Raw genomic sequence first — 21553 nt, 5'->3', positions numbered from 1 at the left:
GAATGTTTCTATGCTTCCCCTATCATCTCTGTCCCTGGGGTTATCGCAGATTAGAAGGCGAAAAAAACGCACTCGCGATGACATGTTTTCCGAGCACATGCAGTCCTCCCATACTGATAGGGCACAGCTTAATGCATGGAGGCATTCAGTGGCAGAGGCCAGGAAAGAATTAAGTGAGTGTGAAGAGTGGAGGCAGGACGCGATGCTGAGGCTAATGGGGGAGCAAACAGAAATAATGAAGCGTCTGTTGGGGAAGCAAAAGGATGTGATGAAGTGTCTGTTGGAGCTGCAGGAAAGCCAACAAGAGCACAGACCCCCACTGCATCCACTGTATAACCGCCTCCCCTCCTCCCCATGTTCCATAGCCTCCTCATCCAGATGCCCAAGAACACGGAGGGGGAGGCTCTGGGCACCCAGCCACTCCACTCCAGGGGATGGCCCAAGCAACAGAAGGCTGTCATTCAAACAGTTTGATTTTTAGTGTGGCTACAATAAGCAATGTGACCTTGTCCTTCCCTCCTCCCCCACCCCACCCAGGCTACCTTGTCCGTTATCTCATTTTTTTTTAATTAATAAAGAAAGAATGCATGGTTTCAAAACAATAGTTACTTTATTTCGAAGGGAGGAGGGTGGTTGGCTTACAGGGAATTAAAATCAACAAAGAGGGCAGGTTTGCATGAAGGAGAAACACACACAACTGTCACACCGAAGCCTGGCCAGTCATGAAACTGGTTTTCAAAGCCTCTCTGATGCACAGCGCGCCTTGCTGTGCTCTTCTAATCGCCCCGGTGTCCGGCTACTCAAAATCGGACTCCAGGCGATTTGCCTCAACCTCCCACCACACCATAAACGTCTCCCCCTTACTCTCACAGATATTATGGAGCACACAGCAAGCAGCAATAACAATGGGAATGTTGGTTGCGCTGAGATCTGACCTAGTCAGCAAACAGCACCAGCGAGCTTTTAAACGTCCAAAGGCACATTCTACCACCATTCTGCACTTGCTCAGCCTATAGTTGAACTGCTCCTTTCTACTGTCCAGGCTTCATGAGCCATGGGAGCAAGGGGTAGGCTGAGGTAGGTGAACTGTGCAGTGCTGCCGGCTGGGAGAGCAGCCTGAGGAAGAAGCCTCCAGCTCCCATGATATTCCGGGCAGGACTGAATCTCCATGAGATGAAACTTAAAGAAGAGAATGACCTGGAGTCTCTGGCTCCCATTCGGTGCTCTAAGAGGAGAATAGCCATGTCTGTTCAGGCGCCCTGATAGACCTCAACGAGGTCTGCCAGGAGCACCCAGGAGACGTACGACGGCTGTCAGTCCTACTGCACCGTCTGCCGCGAAGGCAAGGAGCTGCTGCTGTGTAGCAATGCAGTACCGCGTCTGCCAGCAGCACCCAGGAGGCGAACGGTGACGGTGAGCTGAGTGGGCTCCATGCTTGCCGTGGTATGGCATCTGCATGGGTAACCCAGGAAAAAGGGCGCGAAACGATTGTCTACCGTTGCTTTCATGGAGGGAGGGATGGAGGGAGGGGGGCCTGAGGACATGTACCCAAAACCACCCGCAACAATGTTTTTGCCTCATCAGGCATTGGGAGCTTAACCCAGAATTCCAATGGGCAGAGACTGCGGGAACTGTGGGATAGGTACCCAGAGTGCACTGCTCTGTAAGTCAATGCTAGCCACAGTAGTGAGGACGCACTCACCGACTTAAGCGCTTAGTGTGGACATACGCAATCGACTGTATAAAATCGGTTTCTAAAAATTGACTTCTATAAAATCGACCTAATTTCACAGTGTAGACATACCCATAGCCCACTGATGTAAAAACCATGAAAAAGGTTAGTAACTGGCTACAACAGAATAAGTGAACAAACCCACAAACGGACAAAAGGTCATTTAAGCTGTGATTTTACTGTGATATCACAAACTTCTGGGCATTACAGGCATCAGATATATAAAATATAGCACTGGAAAGCTGAATGAGGTGCTGCATGCGTGTTAGGCTTCTGCTGACTCCGTGAACTACTCATGCATCTACAAGAGGTCATCCTAGGTGACCTTCTGGCCTTAAACTCTGTGACTCTATGCTTCATTGCCATGGTTACCATCATCTCAATATAGCTCTGCAGTATTGAGTCCTGAAGCTTACCAGTCCCAATCATGTGAGTTTTACCCGATTAAGGGTTAGCATCAGGCCCTGAGATAAACTGATGACAATCAGTATTAAAAACTATGAATTTAGGCAGCTATACACTGGCCGAATGGAAATTTTGTCTCTGTAAAGGCTGCAGGATGGGGAGCTCACAATTTCTTGTGTAGTACCATAAAATATTTGAATAACAAAAAACATTTTGATGTGCTAAATCTCCTTACACTTTGATATGTTTGCATCCAATACTATATAATGTATATATGAGTGTATGAATGCATTTATATTTATGTGCATATGTGTGTGCTGTATACAATATGTGTCTACATTATGTATTACAAGAGTGAATGAAGTGTGGGCGACACTGGTGGCAAGACATCAGAACTAACTATAAGAGTGAAGGGTGGTATGTCATTTTACTAGAATAATGGTCGTGTTTTTTATAATGGGCATATTCTGCTCTCTGTTAAACCTGTGCAGCTCACTGGCATCAGTAGTGCCTGGGCTGCTTGTATATATTGCAGGGTTTTAGAGGATAAACACACAATGCTAGTAGAGTCCAATCCTGCAGCTGTTGTATTTGTGCCAGTAGCCTCATTGAAATCAATCAAATAGCTCATGAATAAGAGTTTGCAGGATCAGGCCCTTCTAGTGTTCCTGAATTCAGAACTCCTTGCATCATTTTAACTATTTGCTCTTATATACTTCAAGGTACAAGGGCATATACAAGGCTTGATTCAAGAGTATTACAAAGATGATTTAGAGCAGGTCATGAGAGACCCTATTCTTTTTGGAGACTTCAGAATGGCACTGAATGAAGGGGAACCTCGTGTTTATGAAGACATCCAGGACTATGATGCAGCAAAAGCTCTCTTTCAGGTATAGTGCTTTAACCAGCATCTGTGTATGAGTTTGTCTGTATAAACTTATAGGGTATATCTATAAAAACCCACACTGGCCTGTGCCAACTGATTCGTACTAGCAGGGCTCTGGTTTGCGGGGCTGTTTAATTGCAATATAGGCATTCGGGCTCCGGTATGGAGCCTGGGCTCTAGAACCCTGCGAGGTGGGAGGTCCCAGAGCTGGGACTCCAGTCCAAGTCCAAACATCTACACCACAGTTAAACCGCCCTTTAGCCCAAGCCCTGTGAGCCTCAGTCAGCTGGCACAGGCCAGCTTGGGTTTGTATTTACAGTGTAGCCATACCCATAGTTGACAACAGTTTGCCCTTCAGGTGGGTGTGGCTATTAACATAGATGGATGGATTAGCTGACCTCTCCAAGCTCCTCCCAGGTCTACATTTCTATGATTTCATGCCACCTGCGGTACATTCAGACTTTGACAAGTTTCCAGACTAAAAGCTACAGAAAAATAGCATTCACTTCATTTAATCTTTATGTTTCTGACATTTAACTAAAACCTAAGTTGGAGACATTCTGGGCTCGAAGTAAGTAATTCAAGTTTTATAAACATGAGTTTGGGGTTTTTTTTATAAGGGATGCTGTCAACAGAAAAGTCATATTTCAGTCTGAATTTTTCCCCCTTTTGTGACTAATAACAACTGAGAGCACTCAAATGGAAAAGGATTAGAGAGAGAAAAGCATTTCCCCCTTATTTTATCAGTTCATTTACTTTGTGCATGTGACAGTGCTTTGCATATAGTCATTTTCACTCTTTCCTCATTGAGTTGTACTTTCCCTTGCTGTTTGTGTGAAAAACATTTTACAAACAGGAAAATACTGATTATAAAGCAAGAAAAATGGTTAGGGGGGTTCAAGGACAGGTGTCGGTAACTCATTTTAACTCAGTTTTGGATTAGATTTTAAACAGATTTATCCATGAAATTGAAACATTTCCAAAGTAAATAAATAGTGCCCATTTTTCATAATATTCTAGTTCAGGCTTTTGTTTGTTCTTTGTGTGAAGTAAACTTGTTTGGAACCATTAAGGAGTCTATTAGCCCCTTGTTATGCACATATAGTTTCCATTGGCAGTAGGTTTGGGTATGAAATAATAGAAATCAGTGAACATCTATCTATTCCATGAGCTGAAGAAATCCTAAATGCTAAATTCTTTCTGATAATCTGTTTTTTCTCAATGTCCTTTTGTGTAATAACGCTTCTAAATAAATTGTTATTACATTACGTTTGTTTATTAACCTTTTCAGCATTTCCCATTTCTGTTGTTAACTGTCTAACAAATTGGCTTTAAAGGAGATTCTTGAAGAGTACAATGAAGTTAATACAAAAATGAATCTGGTGCTTTTTGATGATGCCTTGGAGCATTTAACCCGCGTGCATCGCATCATACGGATGGATCGTGGCCATGCGCTGCTTGTAGGAGTGGGAGGCTCAGGAAAACAGTCCCTTGCAAGACTGGCTGCATATACAGCTGGATGTGAGGTCTGTGGGATTGCACATTTTCACTAAAAGGTGGTGAGGATAGATAAATGGTGGGTGGTCCCTAAATTGAGTAGAGCCTTGAAAGGGACATCACAGAAATTAAGCCTGATGCAGACAATGATGGAAAATGAGTGAAGTCAAAATCAGGGTAATGGCTGCTCTCTGGAGAGATTGAAATGGGTGAGGTGAGCATTTGGAGGCTGGAGATAGGAGATTACAGTCATTTGGCATGGAAGATTATGAGGTCTTGAACCTGGGTGTTTGTGGGTGGGAACAGAGAATACAGGGTGGGTTTTGGAGATCTAAGTGAAAAATCAGTAGCCTTTAACTGCCACTGTTTTTATTTATCTGTAGTGCCGTAGTTCTCGGAGGCACCAGTGAGGCCTCATCGTGCCCAGTGATGTACAAATATCTAAATAAGATAGTGGGGAAACAAAGGAGAGGGAGAAGTCCAAAATGATTTTGAGGTTCTGAGCCTGGAGGATTGTGGGGATGGAATAGTTTAAAGAGAATACAGAGCAGTAAATATTTTGTCACCATTTTACTTTCACATTATATGTTTACTAGTTATGGGACCAAACCAGAACCCTGGGGAAGTTGCGTTCCAGATTCAAAATCATGTTGTTGGCCCATCTCTACAATATTCTGTGTCTTTCAAGTGTATTTTTATGTTACATTATTAGGTGTTTGAAATTGTTCTGAGTCGAGGATATGGAGAAAATAATTTCCGGGAAGACTTAAAAACACTGTATGTAAAGCTTGGTATTGAGAACAGGTCGATGATTTTCCTGTTTACAGATGCCCATGTGGCAGAAGAAGGTTTCCTGGAACTCATCAACAATATGTTAACTTCAGGTGATGCAGGAACATTGGTTGCTAATCCATAAATACTTGCAATGCACAATCAAAAATGCACCTTTGCTTGAGCCACCAGACAAATGTAGCTTTTAAATATTAATGTTTCCTATTCGTACTGTGTCCTCTGATGCTGGAGTTCATGTTTCAGTCTGAGGGCAAAAACACTGTTTCTTTAAATATTACCTGAAATAACCTTGGCTTTGGTTATAGCTTTTCTGCATCCCCACATGGTCATATGCATATGTCTGGGTAGGTTTAGTGGGCTAGAATGGTTATTTTGCCCTGGCCATGGTGCTTGACCCAGAATTCTCAAACTATTCCTTAATGTGGACTATATCTTAATCGAGATTGTCTCATGTAAATCTTTGATTCCATTCATGATCCAGAGGACACGTCCTCTCTCATTGGCAATTGAATAACATCCAATCGCCATATTTGGGGTTGGGAAGGAATTTTCCTCCAGGGCAGATTGAAAGAGGCCCTGGAGGTTTTTCGCCTTTCTTTGTAGCATGGGGCGCGGGTCACTTTCTGGAGAATTCTCTTCTCCTTGAAGTCTTTAAACCATAATTTGAGGACTTCAATAGCTCAGACATAGGTGAGATGTTTATCGCAGGAGTGGGTGGGTGAGACTCTGTGGCCTGCATTGCGCAGGAGGTCAGACTAGATGATCATAATGGTCCCTTCTGACCTTAATATCTATGAATCCCCATGGAAACTACAGCACGAGCTTGCATAGGTAACCTCCACAGATCACCACCAAGTGCTTTGTGACCCACCAGTGCTCCACAGCCCACAATTTCAGAATCTCTATTACACAGATCACACTTACTCTCTTTGTTGTAAGAAAAGGAGTACTTGTGGCACCTTAGAGACTAACCAATTTATTAGAGCATAAGCTTTCGTGAGCTACAGTAGCTCACGAAAGCTTATGCTCTAATAAATTGGTTAGTCTCTAAGGTGCCACAAGTACTCCTTTTCTTTTTGCGAATACAGACTAACACGGCTGTTACTCTGAAACCTCTCTTTGTTGTGTTCTCTTTCCTTGTCTCCCTTGTGTGTATCTCTGTGTCTGTCTATTTGTCTGTCCAACCCTGTCATGATGTCTGTCTGTATCAGTTGTTAAATACATAGAGTAGCCATTTGTTTGTGACAGTTAAAATGTAGATTGATTATGATATTCACTAGTTACGTTTTATGTACAAATCTGATGAAGCATGCGTTTTAATTTTTCATATGCATGTGATCAAAATAATTTTTAAATATATTTTATTTTACATTATTATAAGCACCGATAAATTACTTAGCACCTATATGTTGTTTGCAGTGTTGTTGTAGCCCTGTTGGTCCCTGTTGTAGCCCTGTTGGTCCCAGGATATCAGAGAGACAAGGTGTGGGAGGTAATATCTTTTATTGAACCAACTTCTGCTGGTGAAAGAGACAAGCTTTCAGGATACACAGAGAGCTCTGTGTAAGCTCGACCCAACTTCTGTTGGTGAAAGAGACAATCTTTTGAGCTATGATGTTTTATATGTTTGAAACCTAAACAAAAATGAAGTAATTATTCCTCACAACACCCTTGTAAGATATGAAGGTACCATAAATATTGCCCGCATTTCCTAGATAGGGACAGTGAAACACAGAGAGGTTAATTAAGTGATTTGTCCACAGCTATTAAGAGTAACTTTTGCTGAGCCAATTTTAGAAGTCAGGAATTTCCTGACTTCTGGGCCCATGCTTATTCCCTACGCCCTGCTGCCTCTTTGCCATACTGATGACTTTCTGTGACTCCTCTGTCTTTATATGGTAGGAATTGTACCAGCACTTTTTCCAGACGATGAAAAAGACTCCATACTCAGTCAGATTGGAGATGAAGCTATTAAAGCTGGAATGGGACCTGCTAAAGAAAGTGTCTGGCAGTATTTTGTAAATAAGAGTGCAAACAACCTTCACATTGTACTTGGGATGTCACCAGTTGGTGATACCCTGAGAACGCGTTGCAGAAATTTCCCAGGTCTGTATATTAAATCTAACACTTTAGTGTTTAGCCCCTGTGTACGTATGGGATGCAGGTCGGCAGTTGCCTTTTATGTACTCCAGTGGGTGTGTGCAGATATCAGACACACAGGCAGTTAAACTGCATCAAGGCAAACATACAGCATAGTGCGTTTCATTATTAAGAACTTGCACAGTTACTTACCACACATAAGTGGAGATTATTGATTGACATTTACAAGGTCAGTTTATATTTGGGTCAGACAGTTAACAATCAGTTGATTAACTTCTTTGAGCCAGGAATGTACAGTAAATGGCCTGCCTGTTTTGCAGCATTTAGTCTCTGTGTTAGAGTAACTCTCGAATTGTTTCCATCCGCTGGTTTGGTATTTACAGAGAAAAGTGGATTTGTGAGTGGCTGTGAAAATAAGAGAAGTTTTATTGCATCCCATACTAAAGAACAATGCACTGAGTTAGAAGAGGGATAGGCCTGGACACTGGGCACTTTCTTCATTATTTGATATTGAAATAGAGGGATTGGCTTATGTGTAAGCACCTTTGCTAAAAGTACCAGACAACTGTACTAATTAAGGTTTTGATCCAGCAAACACACACATGAGTAAAGTTAAGCATAAGCATGTTTTCAGGATCAGGGGTTACTACTGAAGATGGACTGTTTTGTTGACAATATTCATTTTTTTAAAGGTCTTGTTAACAATACTGGTATTGACTGGTTCTTGCCCTGGCCCCCACAAGCCTTGTACGCAGTTGCCAAGTGCTTTTTAGGTAAGTAAAATGTCAGGCGTTTTTAACCTTCAAATTCATGGTGTATTCTGTGGTATCAAGAAACACGCTCCTTACTTTAAGATATTGTAAGGCTCTTTATTTGCTCTTACATTAAGGATGCTTCTTGGGTCTAAACTAACGGTGTAATGACTAAAAAACATTCAAAAATGGTTACTGAGATATCATAGAATCATAGAATATCAGGGTTGGAAGGGACCTCAGGAGGTCATCTAGTCCAACCCCCTGCTCAAAGCAGGACCAATCCCCAACTAAATCATCCAGCCAGGGCTTTGTCAAGCCTGACCTTAAAAACCTATAAGGAAGGAGATTCCACCATCTCGCTAGGGAACCCATTCCAATGCTTTACCACCCTCCTAATTAAAAAGTTTTTCCTAATATCCAACCTAAACCTCCCCCACTGCAACTTGAGACCATTACTCCTTGATCTGTCACCTGCTACCACTGAGAACAGTCTAGACCCATCCTTTTTGGAACCCCCTTTCAGGTAGTTGAAAACAGCTATCAAATCACCCCTCATTCTTCTCTTCTAAAGACTAAATAATCCCAGTTCCCTCAGCCTCTCCTCATAAATTATGTGCTCCAGCCCTCTAATCATTTTTGTTGCCCTCCGCTGGACTCTTTCCAATTTTTCCACATTCTTCTTGTAGTGTGGGGCCCAAAACTGGACACAGTACTCCAGATGAGGCCTCACCAATGCCAAATAGAGGGGAATGATTATGTTCCTTGATCTGCTGGCAATGCTCCTACTTATACAGCCCAAAATGCTGTTAGCCTTCTTGGCAACAAGGGCACACTGTTGACTCATAAAAGCACAGGTGTCTGAGCTGAGCCTTAGCTGCTTACAGTTGCTCAGACTGTATAAATCCTGACAGGTGTGAAATCCTCCCTTCTCAGACTATAGGTCTTTTAATATGTCTCTTCCCCAAATATTTTTTTAAGTTTTCTAAAATTCAAATTGAAACAACAAAGCTGACGGTTCTGCATTTCCAAGAAGTTAGATCATCTTATGGCCAGGTAAGTGAAATAAAGCATCCTGACAAACATTGGCAGGATGTTTCCAGTCCTCTGCACAAGGTTCAGTGCCAAAGAGCAGGTTTTCACTTCTAGACAGATCCCTTTCGGGGTTCTTAAATGAACGTGGTTTAGAGATTGAGGATGGGATTTTGAGAAGCACAGATCCCGGACTTGCTTTCTGGAGGCACTTAAGCCCTTCTGAAAATCCCACCCAGAGGCAGTAAAAAGTAATAGATGCACAAGGGATTACAGGGAGCTGGCTGCAAGGAGAATGGAAAGGGACTTGGGAGCTTTAGTTATGAAACAGTATTACTCTCACTCCCTCCTTTCTGCTAAGAAGGTAGACATCAAAGCTGTATCTAAACACAGCTCTCAAATCATTCCAGCTTCCCATAGGGTGTCCACAGGAAATGTTTGATTCTTAAACTTGCACAGACCCTGGTTTTTAAACCTCTGCAGATCTGGTTGTGTTGGTCTTGAACTGCAGTGGACTATCTGCTCTAATCTTACACTTTCACATCTACAACTTCTTGTCCTTTGTTGTTTAAATGGTGAGTTGAGTTAGGCTAGAAAAGAATTGGTGGCTGGAAAATAGTACATTGTACTATAATGCAAATACCTGAGCTCAATCTGACAGTGGGTGCTTATATCCCAGACCCCACAGAACTCAAATTTGCGGCCTTCTTCAGGGGGGTGTGGGGGTGTGCAGGGAAAGAACCTTTTTTACATATACTGGTAAAGTTAAGAGAGAACTCCCAAGCCTAGAGGCAGCATGGTTTAGTGCTCTGAGCAGGAGACCAGCTGTTAGGACTCCTGGGTTCTATTCTTAACTCTGCCACTGACTTTTCTTTGTCCTAGGGCAAGTCATTTAATTTCTCTGTGCCTTAGTTTCCCTATCTGTAAAATGGGGATAAATGAAATTTAGCATCCTTTTAAATGCCTTTGAGATGTTTTATTTTTCATATCCTCTTTTCAGGAGAAAATCCATTGATCCCGGCAGAGCATGCAGAGTTTGTGATTGAGCACATTGTCATGGTGCACGAATCTGTAGGAAATTTCAGTAAAAAATTCCTACAAAAGCTGAGACGCAGCAACTATGTTACACCAAAGAATTATCTTGATTTCATTAATACTTACTCAAAATTGCTGGAAGAGAAAAATCAGTTCATTTTAGGTAAGGTTTTCTCTTTTTAAGACTGTATGTGATTGAAATGTTTTAAACAGACTCATTTCGCTCAGCAAGTCTGTTGAAAAGCAATAAAATAAATACAACCCAAATGAATGTTACCTGAATAATGGGCTATTCCCTGAGTGACACTTCTTCTTTATCTGGACCCGAGCCTGAACCTCCTATCCAAACATCCCTGAGCTTTGGGAGAGTCTGGATATGGATTTGAACTTGGTGTCTCAGACTCAGCTCAGGGTTTTATAGAGATGCCTGTGTGACATGTGCTTTTTCCTCTTGGCAGTTAGCTGTATTCTGGTGGATACTGAAATGTGCCTAATGCATTGAAATGTGATTGATGTACAGTCAGAGCTGGTCTTCTGCAGAAGCACAGAAAATGTGCCACAGGAGGAGAGGGGACGTGGTTCAGCCAAGTTCTGCGACTCCTGAGCTGATGCTGTAGCACTGGGATTGAAAGGGGGAAAACTCTCTTGCTGGACTCCTTACCATTTTACACTCTCAACAACAGGCCTGACCAAGGAACCTGGGCTCTTGGAAGCTCCATAACAACTTGTGACCCTGCAGAAACGGCAAGGGAGGCCTGCTGCAGTTTTAAGAAAAGGACTGATTTCTTTGACTACAGAACAGGACACATTTTAAATAATGGTGTCTGTCACTGTATGATAGCTCATGAATCACTAATATTTCTCCCTCTTTTTCACTAAGCACAATGCAAACGTCTGGAAGGAGGATTAGCTAAACTGAAGGAAGCTGCTGTTCAGTTGGATGAACTAAATGAGAAACTTGCAGAGCAGAAGATTGTACTGGCTGAAAAATCAGCTGCCTGTGAGGCCTTGTTACAAGAGATAGCAACCAACACAGCAATAGGCAAGTATTTAAAACTCCTGTCATATCGCACAAGCTAAGCTGGGTTGGGCCAGGTCAGTATTAGGCTGGGAGATTCTTAAAGAATGCAGGGTTGATGATTCAGTAAGTGATACTCTTGTTCTGTCAGTATTGACCGAAGGTCCCACCATGGTGTCATTAATGGTCATATAGTACTTCGCACAAGAGTACGACTGTTGACTGTTTGTTTCCTGACCAAATTCCAACCTGTACAATTGCAATCTGCCCATAGAAACATCCATTGCAGTTTCAAGTAGATACAGTGTTCTTCTTCACATCCCATCCCAAACTGTTGGGGAGCAAATTGTGAGAGAAGACACTAGCGGCAAGGGGAGTTTTGTGAGGCAAAGGCATGGCAGCATGTGGGAAGGCAATGGGAGTGAATGGGCCGGGGATCAGAAGGGGATTTGTAAGCTGTTTCCTCTCTGAAAGAGGAGACACAAACAGGAAGAAGAGAGTAGAAAAGGAGATGGTGTTCTGTTGTTCCTAGCATTCCAGAACTTATCTGTGATGGGAAGAGTACTGTGAACAGCGGTGACCTAGCACCAAATGAGTTAATAGTGATCTAGAGATAGTGGTAGTTTCTGATTTTAGGCCATGTGCACTTCTACTGGTTTGTTAGCGAGATACAAATCTTAGTAAGCCATTTACTATGTACTGCCTTTTGCACTTCTTAGCTGAGGAGAAGAAAAAATTGGCAGAAGAAAAAGCAGTGGAGATAGAAGAACAGAATAAAGTCATTGCTGTTGAAAAGAAGGATGCTGAGACGGCCCTGGCTGAGGCCATGCCTATTTTAGAAGCTGCTAAACTGGAGCTGCAGAAGCTGGACAAGTCTGATGTCACAGAGATTAGGTGATTAATTCTGATTTGTAAGAGCATAAACTCTTAGAAATTCGATTCCACGGTGCCTTTGCTGTAGTCTAAGTACCTGACAAGCACCAGCACCCTCAGCCTCACACATTGCTGTGAGGTAAGGATGCATGATCATCCCTGTTAGACAGATGCGGGGATTGAGGCTAGAGAGGTCAAGGTCTCATCGGGAGTCTGAGGCAGAGCTTGGGGATCTCCAAGTCCTGTGTGTCAACCGCAAGCCTGTCCTTCCTTCCAGGAAAGCAATCCAATATTTGACGTCTTTCTAATTATTCTGTAATACATTTCTGCCACCCTGAGTACTGCTGAAGTCTATGTGGGGGTCACTCAAGCAGTAGCTATCCTAGCCCTTTCACTCTGGGGTGGTGATTTTATTCTGCACTAGATGTGGGATACACAGCACTTGAGTTTCAAAGATTTTTAATGGTATGAATGTGTATTTCTCTTTTTATATACCTTCTTCTTTTTGTGTTTTAATAATAGCTTCTGTAAAGGTGGCTTTAAAGCTATACCCAAACTTCAGCTCCCCTCAAAATTCTGCCATTCCTTCTCCCTTCAGACTCTTCCAGCCCCCACCACACTTCTTAATTGTCCTCCTCCCACTAGGCCTCTAGACACTCTTCCTCCCTGTTCCCCTTGCAATGGGCAACTTGACCTTCCTCTGCCACTCAATGGAGCTATGCCGATTTACACCAATGGAGCATCTGGCTGTTGTTAAACACCATTGCTTTTCGCCAGACCTGGAGCAGGCAGGAATGCAGGGCTCAGGAGTCAGGCAGGCAGGAGGGGTCTCATAGTAGCAGCCAGCCAGGGGTTGCTCAGACAACTTCTTGTGTTGTGTTTATATAGAGCGTGTTTATATAGAGCGCCTCAGCCAATAAAGGGTGCTGGATGTTTCCCCCAATTGGGAGCTTCAGGGGTGGGGCCCTCTGCATGCTAGCACTCACTGGTTCCCTTTCTCTGGTTGTTTAGGTGATCTGCTGGTGGTGGTTGTGGCCTGATGCTGCCTGTGGGTCCGGGTTCAAGGCCTGTCATCCCTCACAGTTGTTAAATAATGTTGAATAGGAAAGCACACTTACATTTAATACACCTAATATAATAAAGACCTTTAAACAGGAGATAGATGAGTACCCAGAAGAAAATATTGTACGATGGGATACAACTGCTACTGTAATTCAAAGGAAAGATCAGAGTATCAGACTTTGATGAGTTTCTTCTCACCTTTCCATCCTAAAATCTCCTTTGTTCCCCTAGTAGATTACGCTAGTTTAGCCAGGAGTCCCGAGGATTATTTCCAAAACCAGCTCAGCACAGCTGCTGCCTGTGTTCTGTCACTGTTACTGCAGGCTGATGCAGCTTTAAGCTCCAGTAAAAACATGGTTAAGGGTTTTATTTCTCTGATGGTTGAACTCCTTTAGAAACCTTGAGGAAGTTGTTGTATGAATGTAATATTTAGTTTTTAGGCCTCTGTTTATAAATCTTTCCTTGTTTGGATTGGATTGTATTTCTCACTTGGATGAGGAGGTATCTTGGGGAATTGCTATATTATATCACCCCTTGCACTAAACACCACTGGTTGGAAAAAAAACTCTTCCAACAAGAGTTATGTATTTATAGCATCATGCACTTTATTTCCCCCCTTTCCCCATGTTTATTTTCTAGGTCCTTTGCTAAGCCCCCTAAACAGGTGCAGACTGTTTGTGAATGTATCCTCATAATGAGAGGATACAAAGAATTAAACTGGAAGATGGCCAAAGGAATGATGTCTGACCCAAATTTCCTGCGATCCCTTATGGAGATAGATTTTGATGGAATTACTCAGACCCAAGTTAAATCCGTCCGAGGTAAATTGTTCAGCTAATGAATCAGGCACTTGGAATTTAATGTAGAGTTTTATTAATATTATTTGAGATGTTAGCTGCTATGCTGGATGCTTTCTTCTCTTCAGGTGAAATTTACCCTGGCGCCGAGGGCAAGCGTGAGGCTTCTGCCCAACTTGTTTTGCACTGTGGGCTTAACCAGGTCTTTCCTGGCACAAAGGCCTTGTGCTTGCTCTCTGCACAGGGTTATGCCTTAACTTGCATTGTAATCTTGGTTGACTTTTGCTCAGAGAAGGTTAGACATAAACTGAACAGTGGAGCAGGGCCTTTGTTTGTTTTTTAGCTACTTGGAAAGTATAATTGTCACATCATTTTCACGATGAACATTAAAGATACAACACACATGTGTCACAGAAAGGCAGTGGGCTGCAACTCAAACTAATTGGACCAAATTCTGCTCATGCTTACACCAACGTAAATCCAGAGTAACTCCAGTGGAGTTACACTGGGGTCAGTGAGAAGAGAATTTGGTCCATTGAGCATAATAACCTTTGACTGCCGTTTAGCAAGCAAAGGGCTAGATTTTGAGAAATGCTGAGCAATCCCTGTGAAGTGCTGTTCTCACTCAGCTTCCCTTGGAGTCAGCTGGCCTAAAGTCCTTGAATATCTGACAATATCTTGCTTGTTTTATTATTGTCCAGCAGCATAACCTTATACTGTAAAATTGTTTTGCATTGGTTATCACATCCTTGTTCCAATACATACCACAGAGCTAGAGAGCTAGCTGAGATTTGATTCACAAGGAAAGCTATTGCTCTTGTGATTTATGCATTGTTATTAAACTGACTTGCAGTGTTTTTGTGTGTTAACGTTTAGCTCTGTTAAAGACTCTTAACACGACATTTGAAGAAATGGAAGCTGTTAGCAGAGCAGGATTGGGAATGTTAAAATTTGTCGAGGCAGTAATGAGCTACTGTGATGTAGCTAAGGAAATCAGGCCAAAGAGAGAAAAGGTACAGTGTGCAAATATGAACATAAATGACTATGAAGAGTGTTTGTTGCCACAAAAATAACACTTGGGAATTTTATGTACTGCAGTGTTTCTCCGCGTCAAAGTGTCAACAGCTATGAAAGTGGTGTTTGCTAGAACCACTGTAATAATAATACCTAGCTCTTATATAGCACTTTTCCTCAGTAAACCTCAAAGCACTTTAGGAAGCCAGGCTTTCAATTGCAAGCTGCTGTTTTCATTGTATTATAGGTCTGTGATACCAGTTTCTATTTGCATTAAAACATGAAGTAAAAGGAGGAGTTTTGTAATGTAATATTGAGGGGGGAGAATGGAGAAGGAAGTTATAGATGCCTACTGAAAACTCACTTAAAATAATACCCAGGGCATTTGAGCATAGAGGGACTCAATGGTATGTCGAATCCATTTCCTTGGTTTAAGCAGGAACCATTTTTATGGCCTGTTTAAAAAGGGCTAGCAATGTAATTCTTTTATAAAATTAAAGTATAAATCCTACCAGTACGACTACGAAACATCTCTGCTCACCAAGGAAGGTTTTCTGCTGGCCAATGGGCAAGTGCATTTGTCAAGTCCTGGCTCTAAATGTTCTTTTAGGCCCTAATCCCTTTTTCCTTAGGCAGCCAGTACTCTTATGGATGTCTGTGGGACTGCTCATGTGCTTAAGTACCTGGCTAGATCAAGGCTAAGAGTTTTGTCAGTGTCAGGACTGGAGAATCAGACCATATTATACGTGTATTGGGTGAGAGGAGTTGGGTGAAAAACAGTGCCTATTTTTTCTTCTTACACTATTTATTACCAGATTGTCTTAAACATATATGAAATAGCTAATTGAAGGTTGAAAACCAATGATTTTGCACCAAAAAATAAAACTCCTCTCTCCTCAGACATGACACATGATGTCTTTCATAATGTAGGTGGCTAGGTTGGAACGGAACTACTATTTAAGTAAACGTGATCTGGAAAAGATACAGACAGAGCTGGCGACAATTCAGAGGGAGCTCAAAGCTTTGGGTGACAAGTATGAAGCTGCAATAAGGGAAAAACAACAGTTACAAGAAGAAGCAGAGATCATGGAAAGGAGACTTATCGCTGCTGACAAGCTCATCTCTGGCTTGGGATCTGAAAATATAAGGTTAAGTCTAGTGCCAGAAGAGAGATTTTTTGCATTAAAATGTAAGCTCAGAAACCACGCATAAAATTTTCAAAAGCACCTAAGTGATGTAGGAGTTTGTCCCGTTTTCAAAAGTGATTTAGGCACTTAGGAGCCTAAGTTTCAATGAAAGTCACTTTTGAAAATGGGAATTAGAATCATAGAAGATTAGGGTTGGAAGAGACCTGAGGAGGTCATCTAGTCCAACCCCCTGCTCAGAGCAGGACCAACCCCAACTAAATCATGCCAGCCAAGGCTTTGTCAAGCTGGGCCTTGAAGACCTCTAAGGATGGAGATTCCACCACCTCCCTAAGTGCTTTTGAAAATTGCACCCTGTGTGTTTTGTTTGTTTCTGTGAAGCAACTAACATACTTTGGCCCCTGAAAAATAATAAAAACAAATAATATGATTTTTCAATCCAGAAGTCTTTACTGGGTATATTTGAGACTCACAGTTAATCTTTTAAATTGAAATGGAAAAAGCAAAATGTAGCTGCAGTTAAGTACTGTTTAAAGGCATGATGCAAATCCAGGTCAAATTGAACTTTCTGCTGCCATTACTGCTGTGCTATGTGGTTGGTTGTAGGTTTGGGGCTCTTCTCAACCTGAAGCTAAAACATAAGCAGCTTTAGAAATGCTGGAGTTCTCTGACCCCTGCTGCAGAAAAGATCTCAGACTGACCCAGAATTCATTAATTTTTCTATCAGATGGACAAATGATTTAGAGGAGTTAAAAATACGAAAAGTGAAGCTGCTAGGTGACTGTCTACTTTGCGCTGCTTTTCTGAGCTATGAAGGGGCATTCAATTGGGATTTCCGTAATGAGATGATCTACCATGAGTGGCAAGAAGATATCCAATCACGAGAGATTCCTCTCAGCCAGCCTTTTAGATTGGAAAACCTCCTGACTGATGACGTAGAGATTAGCAGGTATGTGAAATCACTGAGCTTTAAAAAAGCAGCCCAGCTGCTACTGAGTGTAGAGAAGGGCTGAAGTCACACAGTTTGGATCTGAATCTGGATCCAGGATTGGAGATTGTTGGGTTCGGGGGCAGAGGAGGGGGTTGGGTTTGGCCCATCTCTGTTTTTGCACTAAATCAGGAAAATCAGAAAAACGCCATCAGCGTACAGTCGCCTCTGAAAAGTGACTGTTTGAAAATGGGATCATCTTTCTCAATAGAGAATAATAATTTTATAGTCCTTTTCATCCGAGAATCTCAAAGTGCCTTGCAAAGAGATCTTCCCCCTGTGTATTTGGAGTCCTGTCTGCTTACTCCAATGACAAAATTAAATTTGAACTACTTTTTACTCCTGTTAGCCAAGCATAACCAATACAGCTATTGTCTAATCTTGACCCCTCTCCAATATGAAATATACTGTATTCTGCTCACACTGATCAAGGGTGGGAGGGATAGCTCAGTGGTTTGAGCTTGAGCATTAGCCTGCTAAACCCAGGGTTGTGAGTTCAATCCTTGAGGGGGCCATTTAGGGATCTGGGGCAAAAATTGGGGATTGGTCCTGCTTTGAGCAGGGGGTTGGACTAGATGACCTCCTGAGGTCCCTTCCAACCCTGATATTCTATGATCAACAGAGTTTTTAACTAAATTCCAGTCTGGAGCTCTGTTCCTGCTCTCTGTTACCCTTAGGCTACCAACTGAAGACCCCTAAATCCTATACAGTGATTGGTGCTCTGGAAGTACCTGATAGAGATTAGATAGATAAGTGTAAGAAAGGTCAGAATGTCAATGCAGTGGGCTTTTACCGGGGTGAGCAATGGCTGAATTCGTAGAGTATAATCTTTACTACTCATGATGCACAAGCATCCCAGGAAGAATTTCAGATTCCACGGCTGGCAGAGAGACAAAACATCTTTCTTCTTGTGAACTGAGCACCTGGAATCTAATAAATCGTACTTTGTACATCTATAGCACTCAGTATAGCTGGTACCACATGATGCCATTGAAAAATTTGTTTCACAAAGTAGATCCAGACTATGAGTGGGATGCAAAGATCAGTGGGAGTCCTTTCATTGACTTCAGTGGATCTGGGTCAGGACCTGTCTCATTTAAACCAGTTTCTGTCTAGTTCAGGATTATTCACCATAGTACATTAATTAGTGCTTTAACCAGGCTAGTTATAAGTAACTCAATGATGCTTTCATTGTTTCCCTTGGGAGCCTATGGTTATGTCTACATGGCAAAAAGAAAACCCATGGCAGCAAGTCTTAGAGACTGTGTCTACAGACTCAGGCTCATGCTGTGGCACTAAAAATAGCTGTGTAGATGTTTGGGCTGAGGCTGGAGCTTGGGCTCTGAAACCCACTCCTCTCCCTGGGCTTCAGAGCCTGAGCCCAAACATCGGCATGGCTATTTTCAGCACTGTAGTGGAATTCTGTAGACCCAGGCTCTGACTCGCTGCTGTGAGGTTGTTTTTGCCATGATACACTGTATGTTCTAGGGTGTTGTAATAGAATGCTCAGTAGAATAGCACTGGTTTACCCGTAAGTGAAGCATGCTGCTGTACCATAAAGAATAAAATACACCGCAATCTTTACTCTGTTTCCTTCCCAGGTGGGGCTCCCAAGGTTTGCCTCCAGATGAGCTCTCTGTTCAGAATGGCATTCTGACAACACGTGCTAGCCGATTCCCCTTGTGCATAGACCCCCAGCAGCAGGCATTAAATTGGATCAGGAGAAAAGAAGAAAAAAATAATCTGCGGGTGAAGCTAAATTTTCATTTTATTTTTATATTTATTGTTTTGAAAGATGCATAAATATCTGTCCTTGGCCAAGGCGCCAGTTACTAGTGGGAATTGGCAGTCATGATGGTTGAGCCTCAACAGGATGGAAGTGCAGTGCCATTAAGCATCTAAACATAAAGTCAATTATCCAGATGGATAGTGACCCCGCCCTGCATCCAGCCTGTGGAGGATTGAAGCAGGATATTTGAAACACCAGAAGCCAAGCTGCCATGTCAGAGACCTCCAATTTTGGGAACAAAGAATGCTGGGCTCCAATTTCCTTCTACCCTCAGCAGGGGAGCAACAGCTTACATCCTGCTTCTGTCTCTTTTAGTGCTATGTGACATTGGAAGACCAGAGGCAGATGCCACCAAGACGCCTCTTCTCCAGTGATAAAGCATGTTGTCAAAAATTCAGGAGTTCATCTGGAAGGGGTGTCTGTTTGGGGAGGTGAAATGCTGTTGTATCGAAGAACTATTTAGTCTTAATCCCCCCGGGCCATGACCCTCCCATGATCCTCAATTCCCTCACTGTTCCAGTTCTCCAAGCTCACTCTAAACCATTGTTTTCCCCTCCTTGCTCCATTGCCTAGCCATCTAAACCCCTACCTTTTCAGTTCTGGGTACCCAACAATGTGATGCTCGTTCTGCATGGCACCTGCAAACTCACTTGAACTTTGGGCGTGCCTTGTTACTCATGCTGCAAGGTGCATGACTTGCATCTCACAGAAAGCCCCAGTGCTTGCAAGAACAGGATAGATAAAAGTTTAGGCCACATTGTGTTTAGGGATGCAGTTGCAGCAGGAAATAATTGTTTTCCAAGCGGATAGTTTTTCTCAGTGGATCAGAATCAAGAATGTGCTTTCTTTGATCTCTCCCAATCAGGGTTATATCATCTGTAGGATGAAAGGCAGAGATGCATAGACAAACAGCAAGCTTAATGAATACTGGTAATTATTGTAAAATAGAAATATTCAGTGAACTCAATATTAACTGTTCCAAATCTTTCCATTTTTCTGTTCTCTTTCAGATGGCTTCCTTTAATGACCCTGATTTCCTTAAACAACTAGAAATGGCCATAAAGTATGGGAGTCCTTTCTTGTTCCATGATGTAGATGAATACATAGATCCTGTGATTGACAACGTCTTAGAAAAGAATATAAAAGTTGCCCAGGGGCGAATATTTATCGTACTGGGTGATAAGGAGGTAGACTATGACAATAACTTCAAATTGTACTTGAACACCAAGCTAGCTAACCCTAAATATTCACCATCGGTGTTTGGAAAAGCCATGGTTATCAACTATACAGGTGAGCATATGCATGCTGTTAGAGACAGAGTATTAACTGCTCAGTAGTGCAAATATAGGGCATAAACTAGGCTCAGATGAGCTATTGCTCCAAAAAGCTGAGATCCTTTCTCTTGTATCAGAAACCACAGCACATGAGTTTGGATGAGTTCAACTGCAAAATGCAAGCATTTTCAGCCAGGGGATATTGAGCCCAGCTGCAGATTCATTAGTCTGAAACCAATGAATCCAGGCAGTTACTCTGCTTTTCGGCTGGATTAAGTGCTGGTTGTGTACCTGCGCAAATCCAGGTCTGGCCTGAGTGAAAGGCAGATTCTGACATCCTTACTCATGTTGTCTGACACCTTTCTCCACTAGTCCCATTGACATCTCATGGGGCAAACTGCTTCTCAGTAGCAGTAAGGGGGTCAAAATCTGGCCCTAGATGAGTTAGAAAACAGAGAACAACTGCTGTAAATAATGGCTAGCCCTCTGACCACATCAGAAGAGGGAGACAGAAATGTCCTGGCTCTCTGGCAGTGGAATTTGCAGTGCCTGTTAACTATGTATAATACTATAATGTATGTTATATTGTTTATACTCCTCCTTGTATTCAGCCTCTGATAATACTGAGTCCTACCTTGAGGGCAGGGGACTGGACTTGAAGACCTCTTGAGGTCCCTTCCAATCCTACGATTCTCTGATTCTATGATTTAATGTTAAATTTTTCCACTTCCTGCTGTTAGTCTAAAAGGAAACTAAACTACATGCTGCTTATTAGATGTGTCAGGTGAGAACCAATATAGAAGAACAAAACTCAATGCTGTTAACTAAACCTGTCTTTTCAGCACAGTTATATAAGATCATATAGCCTGAAGGAACTGTATGAAAGCTAACCTTGTGTTTTAAGAAGATTGTGCTGAGGACATGGTTCTTCATTTTCCATCCATAGTTACACTAAAAGGCCTTGAGGATCAGCTGCTCAGTGTTATTGTGGGGTTTGAAAGAAGAGAGCTAGAAGAGCAGAGAGAACATCTCATCCAGGAAACCAGCGAGAACAAAAACTTGCTGAAAGATCTGGAAGATTCTCTCCTCCGGGAACTGGCAACTTCCACAGGAAACATGTTGGATAATGTGGACTTGGTGCACACCCTGGAGGAGACAAAAGCCAAAGCTACTGAGGTACCTATAAGAGCCTTATCTCATGGTTGTTCTACGTAGGAATCCCTGTCTTTCCTTTGGGATTTGTTTCATCCTCCTTTATTCCTTAAGTTAGGATGTAAGTTGAAAAGGAGCTGAGAGTTACATGGTGAGCAGTTGTCTATGAGAACTCCATACATGCACAGATCTAGCACTTGTGTCCAGAGA

At 42.4% G+C, this 21553-nt stretch overlaps 1 protein-coding gene across 1 annotated transcript in view; it reads left to right on the top strand.

Annotated features, from left to right (window-relative positions):
* The window catches only part of DNAH10 (dynein axonemal heavy chain 10), a 102135-nt gene that overhangs the window by 62734 nt on the left and 17848 nt on the right, over window positions 1–21553 (top strand). The window contains exons 48-62 of the mRNA XM_078848986.1: window positions 2860–3027; window positions 4361–4549; window positions 5233–5404; window positions 7215–7418; window positions 8105–8185; window positions 10197–10394; window positions 11112–11273; window positions 11969–12143; window positions 13824–14005; window positions 14858–14994; window positions 15926–16143; window positions 16868–17089; window positions 18730–18877; window positions 19928–20207; window positions 21138–21367. Of these exons, the coding sequence (XP_078705112.1) occupies window positions 2860–3027; window positions 4361–4549; window positions 5233–5404; window positions 7215–7418; window positions 8105–8185; window positions 10197–10394; window positions 11112–11273; window positions 11969–12143; window positions 13824–14005; window positions 14858–14994; window positions 15926–16143; window positions 16868–17089; window positions 18730–18877; window positions 19928–20207; window positions 21138–21367 (2766 nt within the window). The remainder of the gene's footprint in view (window positions 1–2859; window positions 3028–4360; window positions 4550–5232; window positions 5405–7214; window positions 7419–8104; window positions 8186–10196; window positions 10395–11111; window positions 11274–11968; window positions 12144–13823; window positions 14006–14857; window positions 14995–15925; window positions 16144–16867; window positions 17090–18729; window positions 18878–19927; window positions 20208–21137; window positions 21368–21553) is intronic.

Source organism: Lepidochelys kempii, chromosome 15 (genome assembly GCF_965140285.1).
Source record: "Lepidochelys kempii isolate rLepKem1 chromosome 15, rLepKem1.hap1, whole genome shotgun sequence".
Classification (NCBI taxonomy): domain Eukaryota; kingdom Metazoa; phylum Chordata; order Testudines; family Cheloniidae; genus Lepidochelys; species Lepidochelys kempii.
Note: the sequence above shows the minus strand (reverse complement) of the source record. Positions and strands in the feature narration are given on the sequence as shown.